Below are 22,939 nucleotides of genomic sequence, written 5' to 3' on the forward strand. Positions count from 1 at the left end.
AAAAAAAAAAAAAAAAGTAAAATCTGATTTCTTCTCCTGCTCATACCTGACTTGCCAACCACCGAAGAGAAACTTACTCTGCTGTAACTTGTTCACCTACAGTTTGGTGAAAAAACAGAGAGGGAGGGAGAAATAGCTGTTCACAAAGAAATGACAAATTAAACCCAAATTTGTTTTGCCTTATGCACAGTTCCTTATCCTAGACAGGAGCAAAATATTTACTTCATTGTTATTTTGACAGCTGTCATCACAGTGGGACAGAATCCTTAAAGACGGCTTTGCTAATGTTTCTAGACAGCTCAAGTCTTTATCTTTTTTGGAGCTTTAATTATTGTAAAAAGAAAAACACTCGTGACTCCCCCATAGCTTTCTACAGCACAGATAGTGACAAAAGCATTGTTTGTTTTTCAGCATGATGACATCATAACCCAAGTTTCCTAATGTTTATAATTTCTAAAATTTGTAATAAGAAAAAAAAGAGCTATAATGTCTGCCTCCAAAAATCCCTTAACAGAATAGAGGCAAACAAAGTCTGGCTTTCATTTTTTTGAAAGCATTTGGCTACCATCAGTCTATATGTTATAGATTCAATTTAACGAAGACCTTGCAAATGCGTCTTTCTTCTTCAGGTCTGTATTTGTCCTCTTGACCACAACACAAACGAAAAACAGTACAGTGTATTCATATTTAAAACACAGTACTTAGTGGGAAACACAACTTGGTTCAAAGCTGTTACAGGAGAAAAAGTTAGACTTTGCTCATGGAATCAACAMAGCTTGGTTGATTCCCAAGTGGTCAGAAATCACCTGTATAAAAATCTAAGTCCCAGGTATGACTATATCCTGTTCGTCAAAGATCTGTCCATAACAGCCCTCATTCCCTGAATTTACCCACTAAAGGCAGCCTTTCACAATGTACTATTATTTTCATTTTGTTTCAAGATGGATAGAGGCTGCAGGAAAAGCTGAACCCTTTGCTCATGGTGGCTTGAGGTTTCTTCTCCCATTTTTTAAGTCAAGATATGCTCCAAAGCCCCCARAGCTGGTCTGATGGAGTATGCAAGTTAACTTACACAGCCTTAGTACTGCCTGTTTAAATTTAAGCATCCAAATAAAGCTTTTAACTAGGAAAATATGCATTCAGTACCTCGTAGGCCCTATGCTAGGGAAGGAATGTGGAATGATAACTGAACAGGTGCAAAAACAGCCAGAGAGAAGGTGACCACCACGTTTCTGACGGAATCACATCATCAAATCCATACCGGTGTACGATCATCGGGTTATTTCGTGTGGGCCGCTGCTTTACACCGAAGTGGGAAAAAAACCGTTTAGCAGCATACACGGCACGCTTTTTCAGATGGATTCACAGAGCCTACTGGCGAGCCTCCTTTCCCAATGCCGGGCGCCGCTTTCCTCTCGTACAGGCTTCCTCCGCCGGACACGACCGTGCCTTGGCGCTAACCCGGGACGCCGCGGAGAGCTGAGCCCCGGCGCCCACCCGAGGCAGCGCGGAGCTCGGTGCCCCAGCTGCGGCAGCGCCGCCGAGGCCGCCCAGCCCCGCGCCGGGCGCGGCCCCTCASGCAGCCGACTGCAGGCAGCGGGGCCCGGCCGCGTCCCCGCTCGCTCTCGGCCCGGCGGCGAGGGGTCGCGGCTGTAGCGGCGGCACGGTCCCCGCCCGCCGCCAAGATGGCCGAGGGCCAGCACCACAATGCAGCCACCTTGCCGGGCGGGCCGAGTGGCTGCGGCGCGTTAACCAGCCGCTGAGGTGGGGGACTCTCCCCGGCACAGTCGCGCTGGGCCACGGGAAAGCGGCCGGCAGCAGCAGGACGCGGCGATCCCGGGGCCAGGGAGCAGAACCCTCCGGTCGTGCGGACCGAGCCCGCGGACCTCAGCCGAGCCCGTGGACCCTCATCGCCCACCCCGCGCAGAGGGCAAGATGGAGCCTCCCCGACGCACCCGCGGGGCGCAGCGGCCCGCCAAGCCTCGAGCAGGGGCTGCCGCTCTCCTGACCGCGCCGCATCCGCGGTCCCGCCTATACCTGCACAGGTGCGGATGGCTTCGTGTCGGGAAGACTCTGGCGTCAGCTCAGCGCGGGGTCGGGATGCTGCGGGGCGGGCTCTGCGGGTGGACGCTGCGGCTGCCGGTGCCGAGCTGCGCACGGCCGATACTCCGCGCTCTCCTCACTATCTCCCTCTAGCTCCCACCGGTATTTAAGCAGTCGCCACCTCCGGCGGCCACGCCACATGGGCTGACGGTTTACTCCTCGCTGCAGTCCAATGAGAGCCGGGGCAGGGCCGCCCCGAGTCGGACCCAGGGTGATGCCAACCCCTGCCCGCCGGAGTCGCTCCACGGGAGGAGGGGGCCTTGGCCACGCCGGGGCGGACACAGGCGGGCCCCCGGCACCGGGCCAAGCTCTCCCGCCCCGCCCCGCCCCGTACTGGAGGCCGTGGAAGGCCGGGCGCTGCTGGTGTGCCTGGCTTTGGATTGGCCTGGCCGGGGACGAGGCAGCGCCGACACCCCGGGGGCGCGGACCTCTTCGTGTCCCTCTCTCAGCTCCCCGCGGGTAGGTACACTGTGAGCGGTTACGGCCGCTCCGTGCCGGCACCGTGGCTCGGCGATGGACACGGAGGCTCGGCAGGCGTCGGTCCAAGCGCGGTCGGATCGCGCAGCGCCCGCGAGCATCCGCGGCGCACAAAGGGAAGGGACGCGGGGCAGGACGCGCAGTCCCGGGACAGCACCCAATMCGGAGGCGGGGACACGTGGGCGGGGGCGCGGCCCTGCCAATCGCGGGGCCCGCGCGGTGTTGCTAAGCGATAAGGCGATGTGGTGACGGCTGAGGGGTGGCCGGGGCCGCCGGCAGAGCGAGCGGYGCCCGTCGCTCTCCGGCTGCGGCGGTCGTTCACCCCGGCGGAGCGCGGTCCCGGGGTTACCACAGGGCAGGAGGCACGCCGGCCAGGGATGCGCTGCCCCGTGCCCAGGCCTGTCGCGCCGCCCTGACTGGCGGCAGCAGAGCGCGTCCGGAGGCGGGGGGCGGGTGCCAGGGATTCCCTCCCCGCCGTGCCCCTGGTACGCCCCCTTCCCACCGACGGTACGGGGCGGATCTCTCCGAGCGTGGGCACCTTTCATCCACTTCCCCTGTAACGTACACTCCTTCACTTAAAGCCGAACAGTAAAATCTTCTGTATTGCCCGCGAATGGCACCCCAACGCAAAAAAGCCTTTCGGTCGGAATATGTGGGCTTGAACAAGGGGACGCAAGAGAGTCCCCCACCTTGTCCCTCGTCCATGGCTAGAACTGGCTCTGGGCAGAGGCCCCGCTCCTGCTAGCGCTTGCACTGCCGCCTCCATTTCGGCAGCTCCATTTCGACCTTCTCGAGGCAGACCTTTTGTCTTTATCTGTATATTCCTCAACATAACAGGTTTCTAACCTTTTGATAAGAAAAACAATAAATAATATCCTTTTTTAACGTTTCAGTACTCTTTGATCTGCCTGAATTCTTTATAGGCGCTCTTTTCTTTGTACAATTCAATAGTATCCACAGTAGTACCTTGTTATTAAGCCACTCTTCTTATTTGGTTCTTAAGAATCAATCAATGCCCAGTTTGTTAAATATTTTGATCGTAAGAAAAATATATGAGAATTTTCCTGCTGTATGTAGTACACCCTTAGCACAACCTCCCCACACAGAATCCAAGCAATATGTTCATATTATTTATTATTCTACATACTGTGTTAATTTTCAGCATAGTTACGTGCTACTTATAGCCCCTCTCAAACAAATGTACAATGACTGAAATATTTTTTTTTCTATCACAAGTACAATGAAACAACCCAGCTATCTTCTTTCCTTAGCTACAGTTGACTTAAGGAAACCTGTTTCTCAGGGAAATGGAATAAATTAAAACTGCCTTTCTGGCAAGAGTTCTACATGAACAGGCATGCCAGGTGACATGGGAGGGGGAGTAAGTGGGACACCACACCAAGCAACCACAAAAACAGAAAAAAAACCCCAGAAAACCCTCAGAGAAGCAAACAAAAAAACTCCATAAAAACCTGCATAGAAACCTATGCAAAAGCATTTCTGAATTCTGCAGCCCATCAGTTTACCTCCATGTTGTAAGGAATAAAGAGTGATGTCTTCCAGGCTCAGATGCAGTATTGCAAAGATCGTGGAACAAACTGCTCTTTTACACTGCTTTTAATGCATGCACAGATTCTTATGCCACTGAAATATTATGCATCTCTGTAGTTCATTATGAAATGTGTAAATTAAAAAAAAAAACCAAAAAACAAACCAAAATCAGGAAAATCTACAGCGGTTATAAAATTCAGAATTTACACACTGATTTCTAGAAATAACCAGTGAGTGCTTTAACTGGTGTGATCTGGGCCAAAATTCCTGCACTTGTTAGAAACCACTATGCTTTGTGCTACAGAAAGAGCTCATTCAGGGCCTGATTCAAGGGAGTGCATCATGTTGTCCTGGCTCATGAACAATGTTGAATCAAATGACAGGATTTTCAAGTAATCAAAAGATTTAGAAAGAAGCTCACAAGGTCTCTCAGGCTTTATATTGGCTTTGCAACATCTCATGAAATTTATTGCAGATTTAGCATCTGACTATAATATCACGGTACTGTTGCACTAAAGCAAAACATTTTCAGCAGGTAGTACAAAATAATTATTCAAATTCGCAAATGGATTACTATCTCATTGTCTGGTGCTGAAGAGAGCACCTCCTTGAAAAGAGTAGGAGGAAAGCACTTCTAAAAAAAAAAAAAAAACCACTCCAGAAAAAAAGGGCACTCATGGGTAAGTAGCTCTCTTCTTTCATTTATCCTGTTTAGATTTTATATGTTTAGCAGCAACTGAGAAGTATTATTCACTTCAGTGATATCACTTGCAGAATCACAGAATCTCTTAGGTTGAAAAGTACCTCTTGAGGTCACCTAGTCCAAGACCTCAGCTCAAGAGTCAGCTGGAACAGGCTAGCCAGGCCCACGTCCATTTGGCGTTTGAGTATCCCCATAACCCATCTGGGCAATCTGTTCCAGTGCTTGAACATCCCCACAGTAAAGAGTTTTTCTTGAATTTTTTGCATGTGTTTTCTTTACTTATAGTAAAGTTCATCTCTGTAATATCCCAAGACAGCTCAGCATTACTGGAAATGCTATAGAAATGCACTGATTGCTTGTTTCAGTCTCCTGACATGTTAATTACTACATAGATATCCTTTGTTACATCACAATTCATTCAAGTTTTCTTTTCGTTTCATCTCTTTTAAGACTTATTTCTTACAATGTGTCCATATGATTCTGAGTATATTCTACTAACACACTAGCAGTGTTTCTCACTGCTTTAAAGTCCATACAATCTCTTGTCAAGGGAAAACAAAATTACTGGTGTGACACCAGAAATTCAATTTTGTGCTCTTTTATGCTACCTGAACAAGTAGAAAGAGCTACAGAAGATGAGAAATAATACAGACTCAGATGTAATCTTTTTAAACCCCTTTCTTTCAAATAGAGAGATATCTGCATAGGATTAACGGTTGCATTGTTAATTAGAAGAAAACAGGTAGGTTGAGGCATCCCACTTCTAAGCTTAAATCACATCTACAGTTTCTCAACAAAGTACCTGCTCAAGTCCTGCAAGCCCTGCCTGAAGGCACAAGGCTTTACCTATGTGTTAACTGGGCATTTCTAAATCCATGATGCAAGAAAATCTTAACATATATATAATTAAAATAAATCAGTATTAACAGTGAAGACTGTAATCCTACAATGTACACAGATTAACCCTTTATTTTAGGGTTCACTGTATGAAACAGGGTATTTGTTCTCTCTCCTGCCTGCAAATATCTCAACTCCACATACAAAACTGAGGCTGATAATTAGATCTGATTTAGAGATGTCTAAATAAGTTAATAGCAAGTGTGAACCTGCAACATGCTGCCAACATAGAAATCAGTCTTTAATATTATAGTTGCGGATTTTTGCCACGCTAGAAGAGATTTTTGGTTTTAATAGATGAGCACAAGAAAATCTCCTGGATTTTAACTTCTGCTGAACTTCCAGCCTTGTTCCTCTGACTGTCAAATCGCCAGCTGACATTTCAAGTTCATCCTTGGCTTTGACATTTTGATGAGATTCTTCAGATTGCTCAGTTGAACGTACAGCTTCAAACGCCACTGCTCAAAAAACAGACAGATATATAGTTTGTAGTTACGTTTGTATCCAAGTATCAGATTGGATAGTTGAAGACAACTGCTTTACTCTAAATATGCTGCTGCCACAGTGCCACATTGTCAAAATCCTGTATTACCAGAACCATTTTTGTACATAGGAGGCCCAGAATAGTCCATTAAGGCTTTCCATACCCATGGTATAACATGAGTATCTTCTGCTCAATCCTTGCTTCATCTGTACATGTTCATTCTCCATTAACATCAGACTGCTTAAGAGAAGAAGACAGCTGGAAGCTCGATGTAACAGTTCAAGTCAAGCGCTACGTATTCGTTCAGCTGTTTTAAAACAACACATTTTACAAGTTTACCCTTCTCTCCATTGTGAGAAAATGTGTTTGGACATGCATTATATAAAAGGCTCAGCGATATCTCTGTTGGCTTGACAAAGCTGCATTATTACCATTATCTTTTGGGGCTTTTTTTCAAAACTTCTCTTGCTTAGGAAAGCATTTACTATGTAAATCTTTGGTTGTGCTGTCTAAAATATCTGTCTGTCCCAAAAAGGTCTAACTCAAAAAGAGACMTCTTCGTTTGGGAAACAGTGTGACAGGTCCTAACACTAGTCAGAGTCCATCCTGTCGATCTCATATTATTCTCCAAAAAGTATTATTTCCAGCTAACTGAAGTTTAGTTTTATGACAGGTTTCATTAGGTAAGATAAGTGCAACTGGTCAATCACATCATTCACTGTAAGCTATAGGTAATATTTGCAGGTGTTTGGCTCCAGCCGCTTAGTCCTTATTTTTCAAGGCATTGAGACGTTAACTCCAGATTTTCTAAGGAGAGCCAAAGCAGACATCAGATGTAGTGATAATATACTTGCACGTTAACACAGTACTACAGTATTCTCTACTAATTTAATTTTATAAGCATCATAGGCTGTGGTCTCAGATACTACTCAATCACAGCGAGCGTAAAATGTGCATAAATGGACAAAGATTGGTTATTAGTGTGAGAAGGTAAATTTTCAAAGTCAACTGAACATGACATAAAGTCCAAATAAAATTCTACATCAAAGAACATACAGCATGTTCCTGAAATATTGAATGAATTGACTAATTGAAGGTTTATAGCTCTATGCATGACACCGTGGCTAGTGTCAAAACATGACACTTTTCAGCATAATTTTTATGCACAGGCTTAACTTGAACCAGCTAATCACTCATGTGGGTGTGATCTCTGCACTAAGTCCACTTGGTGGCATTGGTTATCACAGGTGACAAAAGCTCAGGGGATTCTTGAGCTGTGTGTTCGAAATCCTATTGTCCAGCTTGCCACCTAGTGGCTTCCTTCAGGTGTAGAGGGTATGGAAGAGGATGCTTGAGCCCATGAAGATGGCTGGGTGTCTTTTCCTGCCTGGAAAATGGACTTTAATCATTAGAGTAAGTAAGTAATCATCTACCACATCTGGCAGATAATAAAGCAGAATTTCACAACATCAACCATTTAGAAAAGTGCAGGCAGCAGTGTCTGAAAGGTATTGCTTCAAAGATTATTTTCATGAACGGCAACAGCCACTACTTCGTTTTTGTGGTCGAAAGAACACGAATGAGCAGATCCACAGAAAGCACACAGCTAACACTGCTTACAGACAGTCTGTTTTTTTAAATACTCAGTTTTCAGGGGTCTTTTGTAATCACCCAGGGGGTTGACTTTCAGAAATTAATGTGGGAGGCCCTAATCCTGTAAATTCAAAGGCTAAGTAGCCAAAATAACATCACATGCATCCCTTCCTCTGAAGACTTCTGTATGCTTATCTCCGTAGAGAAACTACAGTTGTAACTAGTATCGGCTACTTAGTCGGCCTTAGTTTAGAACAACAGCACAGAACACAAGCATTCCACAGGGCTATTTTTAAGTTTTGGACAGTCAAATATGTGTACTAACACAGAAATTTAGAACCAACCACTGCAAACTTCTATGAATAATTCCAAAAATTAGGAAAATATCAATAATCAATAGCCCAGAATTAGCAATAGTGTTTAAAGTGAAATATCCTGAATAAAGAATACTGAAAGAAGACCTTACTGTATTGTGGTTCTGCTTGGAACTGTTCACATCTGTGAAGAACCTTGAATAAGATTGGCATGAATAGGCACTGTGCAGTAAAATTTAAATGCAGTAGCTTGGTTTACACACCAATGGAAAAACACACCTAATTTACAAGACTCCAACTTACTTTCAGAAGTGACCTTGGCAACCAGAGCTAGCAGGATCATAGCTAAGCACCTAAACTGTTTTTGAACATGGAAGTAAGTGTTTGGTGTATTGAAATSCTTAACGTATCTTTTATTTGATGTATGTTAACTTAAGTCAGAAATTAACATTCATAGATTTTTTTTCCTCAGGATGAAAGAGATATATGCAGACGTCATACAAGCAAATAGAAATCTCCCCAGATGCAAGTTTCATGTAAGAAATTTGTCACTAGATATTTGCTTATGGCTAACACTGCTTCTGAAGGAACACCAATTCAAACAAGTTCCTTTTCAGGAGAAGAACACAGAAATTAAGAAAATGTAACTAGGGGATTAGTTAATATTTGTGAAACACTTCAAAGATGAAGTTTTATGTAACACAGAAAAGAGATCATGAGTCTTTCTCTGATTGGAGCCGGAATAAAGCCAGAGCCAGAGCACTCTTTCTGTTTGTTAATATTTTACCAGATTCTTTCTCTGGCCAGCTTTTTACCCACATGGATTGCTCTTAGAACTGTCAGTGATGTCAAAGCTGTTGAAATTCTGTCTAGTGTGGAAACACTTAAGATAACTTTTGATCCATAAAGTGTGGAATTTCAGACGACAGAGCTTTGCATGTAACAATGAGAATTACAGTACAAAAAAAAACCCCTATCTAAGCTCAAGTAGTAAATAAAAAAATTACTTTCCCTCAAAGCTGCTCATTCCTGTTCTTTGTTAGGCTACAATGCAAATCCAAATTATTAAACCCAAGACACGGCTCTGAGTACCTCTGGAGGTGGAGTTTCTCAAAAATCTATAGTGGGATGTGGAAAAAAAAAAAAAAAAAAAGTTAAATCTACACTAAATATGCAGAAGTCACATGGCTGGTGGGGACACTGCTTGCCTTACACCCTTATTCCCCCTGCACTGACCCCAGTCACTACTCACTCCAGCACAGCTGGTGGGAGCGAATACAGAACTTTTCACACAATAGCACATACAGCCTTCACAGTACTGGCTTCATGCTAAAAGCAGTATTACAGCTGGACATTAACAGGTGATGTATGCTCTCCCCACCACCCCTGAAAAGCTAGTGTCTTCAATACCAAGTAGTAACTTAATTAGGCTAAATAGAAGGAAATAAATTTCCATTTTCTAAATGATTTACAGAGCTTCCCCTTCTTCTTAAAATCAGAAAAGGCCCTATAGCCCAAAAATGAATGAAGGAAGCTTGGAGCACATACAGAAGCTAATCACCTGGCTGTACATGTGTGCCATGATTTTCRGAGGAAAGCATAAAACTCTTCTGATGGACAACTTCCCTTTGTGGGTGGCTTGTCATCAGCATTCAGGTGCATATGATGTGTATCACCAGCCAAAATCTCTCACCTGCTGTCAACCTCTGGGGCAGAGCATTTAAAAAAGAAAGAAATACAGAAGTGTATTTCTTATGAGTATAGCCTATAGATCCTACCTAGCCCTTTAATATCATCAAGGCTTGTACCTGTCTATCTCTAGGAGGTTCTTTACCTTTCAGTAATACAGAACAATAGAAATACCTGAAGGGACATATAGTCCTTCTAAACATCTTCTCTCTACTTATGTGTACAATTAACACGTAAGCTATAAATCCATCTAATTTCCACAGTGCAAACTGAAAATTAGCAGATAGAGTAAGGAGAGAGAAAATTAGAATATCTCATAGTCTTTTGATTTGCTTGAAGCTTACACAAGTTCTGAATTTGATGGTGAAATGAATAAAGTATATAACAGTTCACTTCAGTAATTAAGATGTAGTCATTAACACTTCAAAACACATTGAGTCATTGTATTGTGTAATATGTTGGAAATACAGCAAATTGCAGTGCTTACTTGACATGCCAACCATTTTGAGTGCCAGTAGGCTGTTTTGTACATGGAAAAAATGAATTAAACTGTTCAACAGGTTGAGGAAAATAATTTTCATGCTACAATTCTCTGTTTCACCAGAAATTACTACAAAACACACTACTGGTGTTATAAATTTGGATGGAGTTGAACATGGGGGAAAAGAAATTTTAACAAGCAAACTAACTTGTTTGCCTTGTTGCAAATCATTTTTTGTCACTGAGCTTCCAAGTGTCTGCGTGTGTGTCACTTGTACCTGAAAGCCCAGTTCCCAATCGTGCTGTCTCAAAGACCGTTCTATCCATAGTAACAATGTATTCGATGAATGGATCAAATTCAAGTGATCTGCTTTAAATGGAAAAGATTGAATTAATCATAGCTCAGGAATGAAAAATAATGCAAGCCTCTACTAAAAATCACAAGCAGAACTTAAAAATTCTGTAAAATGCTTCTGAGGTGATGATGTTCCAAAAAGGAAAGGCTTTGCTTTCATAACCTTTTTTTTTTCTGAAAAGCAGAATTCAGTCCAGTAGAATCCAGGAGATCACTTCCTGGAGGAGAAAGCTAAGCAGCAAAAAAGAGGGTTTAAAATAATATTCTTGCAATACAGTATTCCATCACCTGCATGTTTGAATAAGAAGTTCCACTCTGGTGTTCCTCAAATAAATCTGGACGTAGAGATCAAATAAAACCTGTTCTCAGGAAAATATCATCCCTTATTGATGTTTCACTCATTTCATGTTGGCAGTATCATCTGTCCCTTTTGCTATTTTCTAGATCCCCAAAAATCTACATTAAGTTTTGCAACAGCAGCTGGAAATTTCTAGATATTAAGAAATTGATGTCCTTGTAAGGCTGCCAGAGTTGTTGCATCACACATACAATGGCACGAAACTACATGGCACTATCAGTAAAGTTACAAAGACATCCTTTTGCTTATCCTGTCAATACAGACCTGACCTGAAATACTCTTCCTATTTCAGTCCCAGCCTCACAAAAAAAAGCAGATGAATCATGAGTGTCAGCACCATGTCCATTCCAGTCCTACAGGTCTGTCAATGCATGTTGCCCCTGCAATACACTGCTGTTGTGGATAAATACACTTATAATCCACTCTTCATTTTGAAAGCCCTTTTAAGTATTATTTTTTCTTGTGAGCCGCTAAAGATGGTTCATTGCCTTCATACACTGGTTTAAAAATAGATGTAACATAGGGTGGAAAGGACCTCAGGGTGAAATGTCACAGAACTTAGCACTCCGTGCTCAGAATGTATCCTGACACAACTTGTGTCTGTTGCCACTTTTCACTGTGCATCTCCCAATGTCTGGTTCTGTCTTCTCCAAAATCCCCCACTGGGTACTTAAAAAGCAGCAACCAGACCACTCACCAATTATTTTCCTCTTGAACAATCCAGCTCTCTAAACCTCTCTTTTTGTGTAATGTGGTCCCATGCCATTTAGTGGCTCTCCACTGGACTCCAGTTAGTCAGTCTTTTGTACGAGAGGGTTCCAAGCTAGACACAGTCTCCAGATGTGGCCTCACACGTACCGAATAGAGGGGAACAAATCACTTGCCTTTACCCAACGGTTGCATTCTTGTTCCRGCAGTCTGTGTGCAGTTAATAACATGAGTATTTATGTGATGGTAATACAGCTCATTTGAAAAGGCTAAGTGACTGCCACATTGCTGTGTAGATACTGACAGATCTCAGGAATAAGGACAATGATAAAAACAGTATTAAGGCAAAGAGCCCGAGCAACTCACATGAGCCCTCCCGCATTGTGAGAAATAACGTACATCTCTTACTAAAAAAAATAATAAAAATTAAAAACACCTTTACTGGAACATCCTGAAGAAATGTTTGTCTGTCTCTTTATAAAGACCTTTTCTAAAGACAAGTCTGCAATCCCTCTAGGAAACATACTCCGCTATTAGCTATCCATACAACTTTTCCAATAACATCCATTATTTTTTGTCCTATGAACTGCGGGTGTTAGAACAGTTCCCCAAAGTTTTACCAATGAAGGATTACTTCATGAACAGACCAATAGTCTGAGATATGTAATGTTAAWGTGCAATGCACCGCTCAACATTATAGAAACCATTAAAAAGTTCCTTAACAATTTGCCTGTAAAGAGGCTACACTTTACTACACATATCCTACAGATGGTGCCCTTGCTAAAATTTCCAAGAACATGTGGTGATTTTTGTAGAAGTATAATACTAATTCATGTTCAGTCTATGAGCTTGGTTTTATCTTCTCCTGTCATCTTAACCCTGACACTGTCTCACATGTAGGTCTGGGCAGTGTCTCACATATAAAAAATTGTGTCTGCTTCTACTTTTTCCCATTCCAACTTGTTACACTGAACAATAAAATTCTAGGGAATGCTCACAGCATATACTACATTATGCATGTGATGTCACCTTTGGCTTTAACGAGCCAAAAAAGCAGCAATTAAGCAAGGATTTGGAAATTAGAATTTGATCTAACAGTCACTCAGCAGCACATGAAGTGTGCAGCTCTCAGACAGACACTTTTGTATCTGTCCCGGCTAAGTTTAAGTCTATGTCAAAACAGGAGTACTTAATTTTCCAGGAGTACTTAATAAAAGTGAAGAAGTATTTGCAATGATGGCATTAAAGCCAGAGAGCTAAATAGACATTCCTCTTAATTCTTACTTCTGTTGGCGACAGTGAAGTTCCCTTCAAGTAACTCATTCAGATTCTGATGATAGACCTRTAACAACAGCTGTATGTATAGAATAGTGAACGGGGACAAAATCCACTACTGTACTTCCACTCTTCTAGAAGAGTCAAATCCTGTGACTGCTTTCCACAGCAGGCTTACCTTGGCTGGTGTTCTCTCGAGGACTGAGTATAGAAAGGCTTGATCCCATATCCAAAATTTGACAAACACCTTGGCAAAAATTATGCACTCTAGATGAAGAAAGCTGGACCTGCTGGACTTGACTACGACTCTGTCTGAGCAGCTGACTTTGAACAATCTTTGAGGATGTCTCTGCCTTTGTTGCTGAGGATGTATCTGGGCCCTGATTTTCAAGAGAGAAATCTAGCTGAACCTGCTCAAATTCAAAGACAATCTTACAGACATACACACTTTTCACATCAAAGACAATAGAAAATTGGTTAAATTTCATAGTGGCATCTTGGACTTGGAAAAATAAAAGGTTTAAGCCAGAAGCCAGATGAAAGAAAATTATTATTTTTAATTTTGAAAGTTGTACAAGAAGATTCTATTGGAGCTTTATACCTCCGAGCAACAATCTCTTCCTGTCTGAAAGAACGCTGTTTGCTGCCCTCAAAACTGCAACGATAATCAAATGCTCTGACTCAATCCTTGCAGGAACAAATCTGCTGATCAATTAAGTAAAATACATAGTGAAATCCTGATTATTGAAATTACTGGGAGATCTGCCATGAACTATCAGGGAAGCCAGAATTTATTCATTAGTCTCGCGGACAAAAGCTGCAATTTAACTATTAAAGGTTGTATTTTAATTACAAAATATATGAGACGCGTTACCTATATATCCTGCTTTCACATATGGAAAAGGTGCTATTACAGTAATTTGGTCATGGGCGCTTTAAAATCCCACCACTGTGAGTATTTGGAACTATCTTCACTGATTAATCATTTTAAAGTTTAGGTTAGAACACAGGTGCAAATCCTTCAAATGGCCTTTCATGCTTGCTTAAAACTAAACTTTATTAAATTTGTAATTTAGGATTGCATTTATTGTGCATAAACTTGCACTTCTGAAATAACTTGATTGAAGAACATGTTTAAAAATATTACTTATGAAGTCCCGAACCCTTTAAACTTATGGGGAAACATCTGGTTTGTGGCCAAGTCACTAATGGTGCTCCCCAGAGCTCAATTTTAGGGTCAGTTCTCTTCAGTCTTTGATCGATGACCTGGACACAGGAGTTGAGCGTACACTAAGTTTGCTGATGATACTGAATTAGGAGGACTTGTTGATTCCCTTGCGGGTAGAGAGCCCTTACAGAGAGATCCTGATAGACAGGAATGCTTAGCAATCACCAACCACATGAAATTTAACGAGAGCAAAAAAGCAGGATTGGGTACCTGGGACTATAATCATTGATGTCTGTATACACTGAGGGACAAGAGGCTAAAGCACAGCCCTGAAAAAAAGGATCTGGTGGTTTGTACTGTTCGCAAGCTCAGCGTGAGTAAACAGTGTATCCTGGTGGCCAGAAGTGCCAGCCGTGTCCTCAATGCGTTAAGCACAGCACAGCAAACCAGCCAAAAGGAGGGACTGTCCCACCATGCTCAGTATTGCTATGGCCTTACCTCGAGTACTGTGTGCATTTTTGTGGTCCACAATACGAGAAGAACATAGAAATACTGGAATGTATCTAAAGGAGAGCAACATAGATGATGAAAAGACTAGATGGCTAGATTTATGAAGAATGGCTGAGGATACTAGGCTTGTTCAGCTTGTAAAAATGGAGGCTGGAAGATGACCTCATTGCTTTCTACGATTTCCTTCCATGATGGGGAAGCAGAATAGGAGGTGATGATCTCTTGGTTTTGGTGTCTGGTTATAGGATGCGGGGGAATGGGTGAAAGMTGCGTAAGGGGAAGTTCAGGCAATACTCCCCTGAGAGGGTGGTCAAGCAGTGGAACAATCTCCCCACGGAGTGGTCATGGCCCCAAGCCTGTCTGTGTTAAAAAAAGTATTTGGGACAATGTCCTTAAGGTAAACGACTTAACTATTAGGTTGYCCTGTGTGACATCAGGATTCGAAGATCCTCATGGGTTCCTTGCAGCTCCAGATATGYGATGATTCTATGAAATCTTCTGAAGTTAGATTTGAGCTAAACTCACTAATTTAAATGCAGAATTTTAAGGTAAGTTATATTCACGGAATTAGAACTGGCTTAATACCCCATTATCACTAGATTTCAGACAGCATATCATTACCTGTGTTGAGAGTCTGTGCTGTAGATGCTTTAGAACTGATAGCTGACACTGTGTTCTTTTAACAAGTTCCCTTGGTAGAAGACTAACAGAGGCAATACAAACTGTGCAGCTTTTAGTGCTAACAGGATGCCAAAGTCCTGTAAAGGAGAGAATATACTGAGGAAGGCGTTCTTTTTTGTTATTTTGTCATCTGTATTACATTTCCAGCAAGTGTTCACAGCAGATATAAATGAGCCACAGAACACAGACCTTTTCATTGCAAATGGTTTCAATGCTACGCAGAAATAGGCCTCGTGGTTTATACCTTTGCCTCACTGCCAGAAAAATTATGCATGGAATCTAAATACCCACAGTGATATCTTTTTACATTATATATACTCTTAATTCAAGTTTACTCTACAGTAAGCCTATTCTTCTTTCTCTTCCACTTTCCTAGAGTGTTAGTTTTTATTCCAAGAGATACACTACCTCTTTTCTGCTCATAAACAAAGTATTAGTTCAAATTCCAGTTACCACACTGACATCTAGGCACCAGGAAGTGCTTCATCTAAGATGTTCATCAACAGAAGTCACTACATACAGACTCTCACTGTTCTATCTTAGCATTTCCTATCACAGGATAATCTTAGTTGCAAGGATTAGTACCACAGTCTCACACGAGCTGTGCAGATCAAGGATCAGTAAGGTCCAGCACCTAGTTTTCATACTAAAGCCTAGCTCTCTCTAGTTCAAAGGCTGAACTGACTGCCTCATTGTATTCTAAATGCATAAGCTAGTACTTTTCTTTAGAACATATTTACCTTCCTTTAACACCATTCCAAGTTCTGCCCTGAGTCTGTTTCCCATTTCAATCAGCTGCTGCTTTTCCTGGCTCAGAATTGAGATTTTTCTTGTTGCTTCCTTGAGTTTCTTTTGCATTCCTCGTAGAGTGCATTTGACGCTATACCGATGACTGTCACTAGTATCTACATCAGGTAACTGTTGTCCAAAATCTGCCATGTTTTCTTCAAGAACTTTGGGTTCTGGCCCCTGAATAAAACAGATAGTGCTTATAATGAATAATCTGAACATGGACTCTGCAGGTTCAGAGATTTGTACAAGTATGCATGAGAGGTCAGTTGAAGAAAAAGTGTAAAGTTGAAGTCTACAGACCAATTTTTAGGGTCTATTCTCCAGATTTTGTTAGCAGTATAGGGCAAATTAAACTGTGGAGCAAAATACTGTGACAGCCTGAGACATTSCCACAGATATTGTTTATGCTGTTGTATTAAACAGAAAAAATAAAGCTATCGCTATAGCTCTCTTTATTGACTTCACATCCGAATGGCCATGTTTAGTTACCATTGTTACTCAATGGATTCTGAATTCCCTGAGGTAGAAGTATTTTTGCCTGTAATTCTTCATGGCCTGAAGTATATCCCTAGCATGCAGTTAGTAAATGCAAGAAGCACAGAGAAAGTGTACAAGAATGCTAAAGATAAGCTTGTAGATAAAGATAAGATTGCAAAATCCAGTAAGAAATTAAAATGAAGTTTTACCCATTGTTTTCAAGATATTTTCAGGGCTGCTTCCAGCTCAGTTTCTATCTAAGAAGGCTTGTTATATACTGAGAAAGAAAAAATAAAGCAGACAGTAGAAACAGCCAGGAGACAATAGTTCAACTTCAGCAAGGTCAGCATCAGCTTCAATTCCAGCATGTGATTCACTTGAAATTTTGGCCTGCATATCCYCTATTTACTATGTGTCTACACATATGAAGCACAAGTAAATCAGTATTTCACACTGAAGGTGCAACTCACTGCCTGGAGTTGTTTCTATTCTCATATTCACCCATGAGCATTTAATTATAATTTAGCATCATGAAGCAAGGGATTAACCCTCTGGAACAGAGAAAGTCTACTTCTTATCTTACGGTCTCCAAGACAAGTCATTCTCTATTTCATTTTTTTAAGGCTCTATCCTCACTTACAGAAATGCAAAGAAAATCAGAATGAACCTTGGACAATAGTTTGTAAAACATTTTCTGCAATAAAAAAAATAATAGTCGGTGTAAACTTCAGCTTTCACCTAGTTCTGTAAGTGGCCAAAAAAACCAAACCAACTAAATCTGTACTGTCTATAGTGGCACACAATGATTTTCTAAATATAATTCGACAGCACACACAAAGAATTCCCTTCTATATTCCTCAAAGAGATAAAACTAAGATTAAACATCATCTGTGCATGGTGGATCGTGCATGTTTCCACACAAGGTTCCCAAGGCTCCTAAGTTTCATTCAAACATTGACATTGTTTCAGTTTTTAAAGCTCCTACCTTTTCAATCAGGGCCTCTCATGCTCATGCATTACTCAGCAATTATTTAAATTTCCTTGAACTTAGGTGGTTACTGGCGTAATAGTAACATTGAAGCATGAAACAGATATTCGTAGATCTAACAGATGACTTGACAATTAGAAAGCCCTAATTTTTGGAAGTTAATTTTTAAACTATCTTACTTCAGACTCTCTTTACTACACCATGAAATTGCTGGGGTGCAGGAAGAATAGAATATATAGTGACTTCCTTCTTGCATAGTATTAGATATTTGTCACAGTTTTCAATTCCATTATCATTTTTCCCAAGAGATGTCACTGTCACTTTAATGCTGATATTGGTCTTACCCTTTAAAATAACATAGTGGGAATCATTTATGTAAACCCTTGAACTGAGCAAAATACACTCCCACAGCCAGTGGGTTTTTCCTTTGTGGGTGATGAGCACTCCAAGACAGCACTTGAACTGGGTACTTTCTCCTGGCCATACCAAGTTGCACTTGGTTTTTTWAAAAAAAAAAACAACACAAAATACGGATTTACAATGAAAACCCCAAAGTGATGATACACAGTAGCTTAAGCATTTACAAGTGGGAAGAAAAACCACCAAGACTGGCTTGCAAGATCAGAAGCGACTTGTGCCAGGGGATGACTAGTCAAAATTTATTGCCTAAAAGAATAAGTGTAAGTCTGGACGAAAAAAATCTTTGCTGGCTCTCATCTAACCAACCACATAAGCACATATTCTTTCAGTTTATCGTGTTTATTTAAACAAAACGAATACACTATATATTTAATTACATGCACACACACACACACACACACACACACATTCAGATATTTTAAGGTCTTTTAAACCTCATTATACCTTTTCTGTGTCTGGGTTTACTACACAATCCAACTTAGTTGAGCTGACTTTGATGTTGCTCAAAGTAGTTCCAGTTAAAACATTGTTTGTGTTCGATGGACCTGAAAGAGGAGTACAATATGAACGTCTATGTATTTATCGTTTAAGTTTTCATAGCAAGAGCTTCTTAAGAACACTGTTGCATGCATATAAATATCTAGTTACAGAATACAGAACCTCAGAATTATTTAGATTGGAAAAGACCTTTAAAATCATCATGTGAAACCAGTAACCTAACACTGCCAAGTCCACCACACCACATCCTCAAATCCCCAAAGGTACATGTCTTTTAAATACCTCCAGGGATGGTGATTCAACCATATCTCAGGACAGCCTATGCAAATGCTTGAACCAACCTTTCCAAAAGGAAATTTTTCCTGATATCCAATCTAAAACCATTCTGTGATTCTATATACTGGCTTCACTATCCAGAGCGCTGTCATAAGTTGTAACATACATACATTTGCTTTACTCTTGTAAAATATATACATGCTTGCCTTTCTAGTGGTAATTTTGTGGTGACTTGTAGTCTGTGTATGTGTATGCATTTTCTTTTACTAAAGATTGTTTAGTAGTAATTAGTAATATAGAATGTCAGACTACGGTGTGCTTGTATATTGTGCAGTGTTGAGAATCCCACAGTAACAACTTTTAAATACTAATGGACTGGGTAGCCCTCATGGGTTGTGACTGTGACTGCTATACTTCCTTAATTGAACTTAAAGTTCTCTATCAAGAGTTGGCACCTTGCTCTGCAACCTGTCTGTTTTCTGTTAGAGGAAGAGAGGACAACATCTGCTCATCAAGATTCTCCATTTCCTTCCTCATTTGTGCAATAGCAGCCCGAAGGCTGGCATTCTGTTCCTGCAGCTTTTTTATTTCCAAGGCAGGAATATCTTTGCACGGACAGCTTCTATCATCATACCGAAGTATCTGGAAAATATAAGTATAAGACAAAAAGAACCCTTCATTAATAAGCAACACATATTCTCTCTGCACCACCACACACACAGATCCTAATACTTTCAACCTATGAACATACGTGGGAGAAAAGAACCGTGGAAGGAGAAGAAATGTATTTGTTTATTGGGAACTTGCCAAGGAAAAAAGTGCTGTGCTGTGAACATCATAGGAGGAGGCAGAGATGGGGAGGATCGTGGTGACAGAGACGGCTCTGTTTGATAATTGCTGTTCCGCAGGTGTGATGTACCTATGTCTTCCCCATGCAGGTAACCCTTCTCCTTAAGGAACTTGCGGTCTCAACAGCAGTTCCCCTTCTGACCTGTCAAATTCTTGAAAGTGTCGTTGGGAGATCATCTGTTAGCAATCACACTATCCTGGCTTAAAAGACTGATATTTGCCAAGGAAAGCAGGAATCTCCCTGGAATGATCACCGCCACCCTTCAAATTCTTATGACATTGAAATTACAGGGTTTACAGGCAAATATATGGAAAAAAGAATATCAGTTCTTTACTAGACGACATCTATATAGCAACACAAAACAAACACCAACAGCAACAACAAGAAAAAGAAAACCCAGTAACGGCCTTTTCCCGCCCATTGACTGATATCCCCTTCGGTGTAGTTACGAGCACAAACGGCAGGGGACGCTGCTGGCTCGTGCCAGGCGCAGGGGCAGCGGCGACTCCTCCGCGGTTTCCGGGGACGCTGCGATGCGRGACCGGGACCGGCCTGATGGTGACGGCGGCTCAGATGAGGGAGAGAGAAGAAGGGTTGACTCCCCCGAGCACCCACGCAAGCGGTAATCGGTCTTCGGCACCGCTAACGGCAGCCGATACGCGCTAGGAACACAACTTGCTCCATGGCAAGTTTTTCCTAGCAGTCTACTTTTATCCATAATAAAAAATGTCTTCGGGAAGTATCTTTCTGAATACAAAGCTGTCTGCATTCAGGAACTACTAGGCTTGCTAAGCTCTGCTTTTTCTTAGCAAGCTCTGGTAGCATGCTCTGAACTGGTCCCTGTTGAGCGCCTGTAGCTGCCCAGTAGAGTGCACTGCAGCATACTCTTCCACGCTTTTACCAAAAACAGTTTTCTACTCCTATTGCGTTATCCTCCAGCATGATTCAAACCAGCATTACTTTTGCAATTTTGAATGGCTTTTAAAAACATATGCATTTTAATAGGCGGCAGCAATGAAAGGAAAACTAGTTAGTGATACTAAGATACAAAACGGGATTTTAAACAGCTGGCACATTAGTATTACAAAATGTTGCCTTCAAGTGTTAACTTTACAACTTTAAAATCTACCCTGAACTGCAACTGACACAGAGCCTCAGGAACATTCCAGAATTAATTTTTCCCATTTGATGTGCCATGACGGTACAGTATGTTGTCATGTTTTGGAACAACTGTCTATATCCAGTGAGTAAAAAATGAGAGCCATAATTAAGACTGTGACACCTAATCTATATGTATTTCAGGCTAGATATGTCTGTATTTTGAATGAAACATATGAAACAGATTAGCAACTGACAGTAAATCCAGTGGAAACAAGACCCATATAGTTGTTACCTTAGAATGAATTCACCCATGTCTACATTAAGTGTTGTCTAACCTGTTTCTTCCCTTCAGGTGAAATACTGTGATCCAGCGATGTTCGTATCATCTGTTCTCTCTCAACAGTGAAAGCAGAAAGAACAGCCTTCACTTCATGCAAGCTATAGTCTGTTTCCTGTAGATCATCAGCCTAGGAGGAAGGGAAGGGAGGGGAAGCAGAGGATGTCATTAGCTGAAGAACAAAGGGATGGAGAAAAGGAAAGGTAAAGTAAGGAAGGGAAAGGAAAATTATACAGCACAGGGACTTAAGCACATCCCTTTTGACTCTATCAAAAACTGCCTTCACAGACATTATTTAGAAATAATTTAGCTTCATTGTCTTATCTTCTTTATGTGAAATGGAGAAAGTTGATTTACCTCTCAAGTGCATTCACATGCTACAGTTATTGATACTTATGAATCATTTTCGAAATACAATGATAAAACAAACTAAAACACTAGAGTAAATGTCATCAGCTTTAATTCTAAACTTCACAAATGAGTGTTTCCTCTGTACCTGTGAGTTCACAGGGCAACTGGGCATTGGGAATTGGTAGACCATTGTGTAACAGTCTCTAAACAAGAAACATTTATTTAATTTTTCAGAAGAAGTTTCTACATAAAATAGTGGGGTTTTTTTTCCATACAAAAGGACCCAAGAGCTTTTCAGGGCTGATATTGTTCCCTTGATAGAACTCAAGTGGTACTGTCAGCTTAAAACCTTTCTGGCCTGGGGCTACCCTCCGAGAGATCTTTCTTATTTTGCTACAATGGCAAAGGGAAAGCATCTCTTAAGCCCAGCTGATTTCATGGAAAGGGAGAAAAGGCCACTATTAGAGATTGTTCATGAAATTTAATTTGGTCTCTGATGAGATGAACTACTGTGCACAATACAGAATTACTCTTTTACAGTTTTTTGAAAGAAGGCTAAAGACATATTTCCCTGAGAAACACCATGGTGGAAAAACTCCGTAGCCCTCTATGCAATAGATGGTTTTTAAACAGTGTTAATTTGAAATTCTCACCTCCCTTTTTTGATGAAGGACTGTGTGTTAGATGCTCTGATTTCTGATACCAGTTACATTCAGCATTCTCATTGAACTGCAGCCAGTTCAGTTCTGTTTGCATTTTACTTTGTTTCAGAATCCATTCTTGCTCAGCCGCCAGAGACAGTTGTTGTTTGTACCTATGATACACAGAGCAAAGCTGTTGATTTCAGCAGAATAAATACTAAGTTTTTATCCAGTGCAGCCTAGAAAAAGAGGCAATGGCTGGATTAAAGACACTCGAACTCCTCCTTCCATTCCCAAAGGATATGCTCCATGTAAAATTCCCGAACTGGCTTTAAATGAATTTTTATATATGCCACATTAACGTCAATCATTCAGTAGCCCTTTACGAATTCCAGAGGCTTGTCCAGATCACTTGCAATAACTAAAAGAAGTTATTTAAAATTTACCCAGCCACCTCTACAGTATAAATGTAGTTTGACCTAGAGCAGTTTCCAGCACTTTACAGCAGTTACCATTTTAAGCAGAGAATAATCCCAAAGAAACTTTGTAACAGTAGTTACATAAAACAAGAATTGATGTGCAGACAGAAGAAACAAGTATTTATTCCCTCCACCCTGCAAACTGCAAACGTATTTTTCTTTTCTTCAAGACCTTTATGAAGAGTCAAATCACAGTTCAGCCTTCTATCCAGTGTGTCCCATTTGTCTGCTCCTAGTTTAAAAAGAAATTTAAAAACCCAGAACCTATGCTTTTACCGGCAAAACTCTTTACTTTCTTCATATCCATATCTTCCTATTGTTTATTCTCCCTATTTGCCTCCTATCTAATTAAAAATCTTGTAAAACAAAAAAAAAAACGAACA

The 22,939-nt window shown here is 41.3% G+C and overlaps 2 protein-coding genes across 3 annotated transcripts in view; both read right to left on the reverse strand.

The window, feature by feature from the left end:
• The window catches only part of FASN (fatty acid synthase), a 40,336-nt gene extending 38,168 nt beyond the window's left edge, over positions 1–2,168 (reverse strand). Inside the window, exon 1 of the mRNA XM_057380410.1 lies at positions 2,038–2,168. The gene's annotated coding sequence lies outside the window, so the exon portion shown is untranslated. The remainder of the gene's footprint in view (positions 1–2,037) is intronic.
• A 2,132-nt stretch (positions 2,169–4,300) lies between these two features.
• The window catches only part of CCDC57 (coiled-coil domain containing 57), a 23,107-nt gene continuing 4,468 nt past the window's right edge, over positions 4,301–22,939 (reverse strand). For both annotated transcript variants that reach the window (XM_057380420.1, XM_057380418.1), the window contains exons 2-9: positions 22,090–22,250; positions 21,084–21,215; positions 19,253–19,439; positions 18,468–18,568; positions 16,087–16,315; positions 15,287–15,423; positions 13,166–13,367; positions 4,301–6,189 (exon numbers count right to left, since the gene is read on the reverse strand). In XM_057380420.1, the coding sequence (XP_057236403.1) occupies positions 5,966–6,189; positions 13,166–13,367; positions 15,287–15,423; positions 16,087–16,315; positions 18,468–18,568; positions 19,253–19,439; positions 21,084–21,134 (1,131 nt within the window). In that variant the 5' untranslated portion in view covers positions 21,135–21,215; positions 22,090–22,250 and the 3' untranslated portion in view covers positions 4,301–5,965. The remainder of the gene's footprint in view (positions 6,190–13,165; positions 13,368–15,286; positions 15,424–16,086; positions 16,316–18,467; positions 18,569–19,252; positions 19,440–21,083; positions 21,216–22,089; positions 22,251–22,939) is intronic.

The sequence above is a fragment of the Malurus melanocephalus genome, unplaced genomic scaffold, assembly GCF_030028575.1.
Source record: "Malurus melanocephalus ecotype Western Australia unplaced genomic scaffold, MMel_1.1 scaffold_453, whole genome shotgun sequence".
NCBI classification, from domain to species: Eukaryota; Metazoa; Chordata; class Aves; order Passeriformes; family Maluridae; genus Malurus; species Malurus melanocephalus.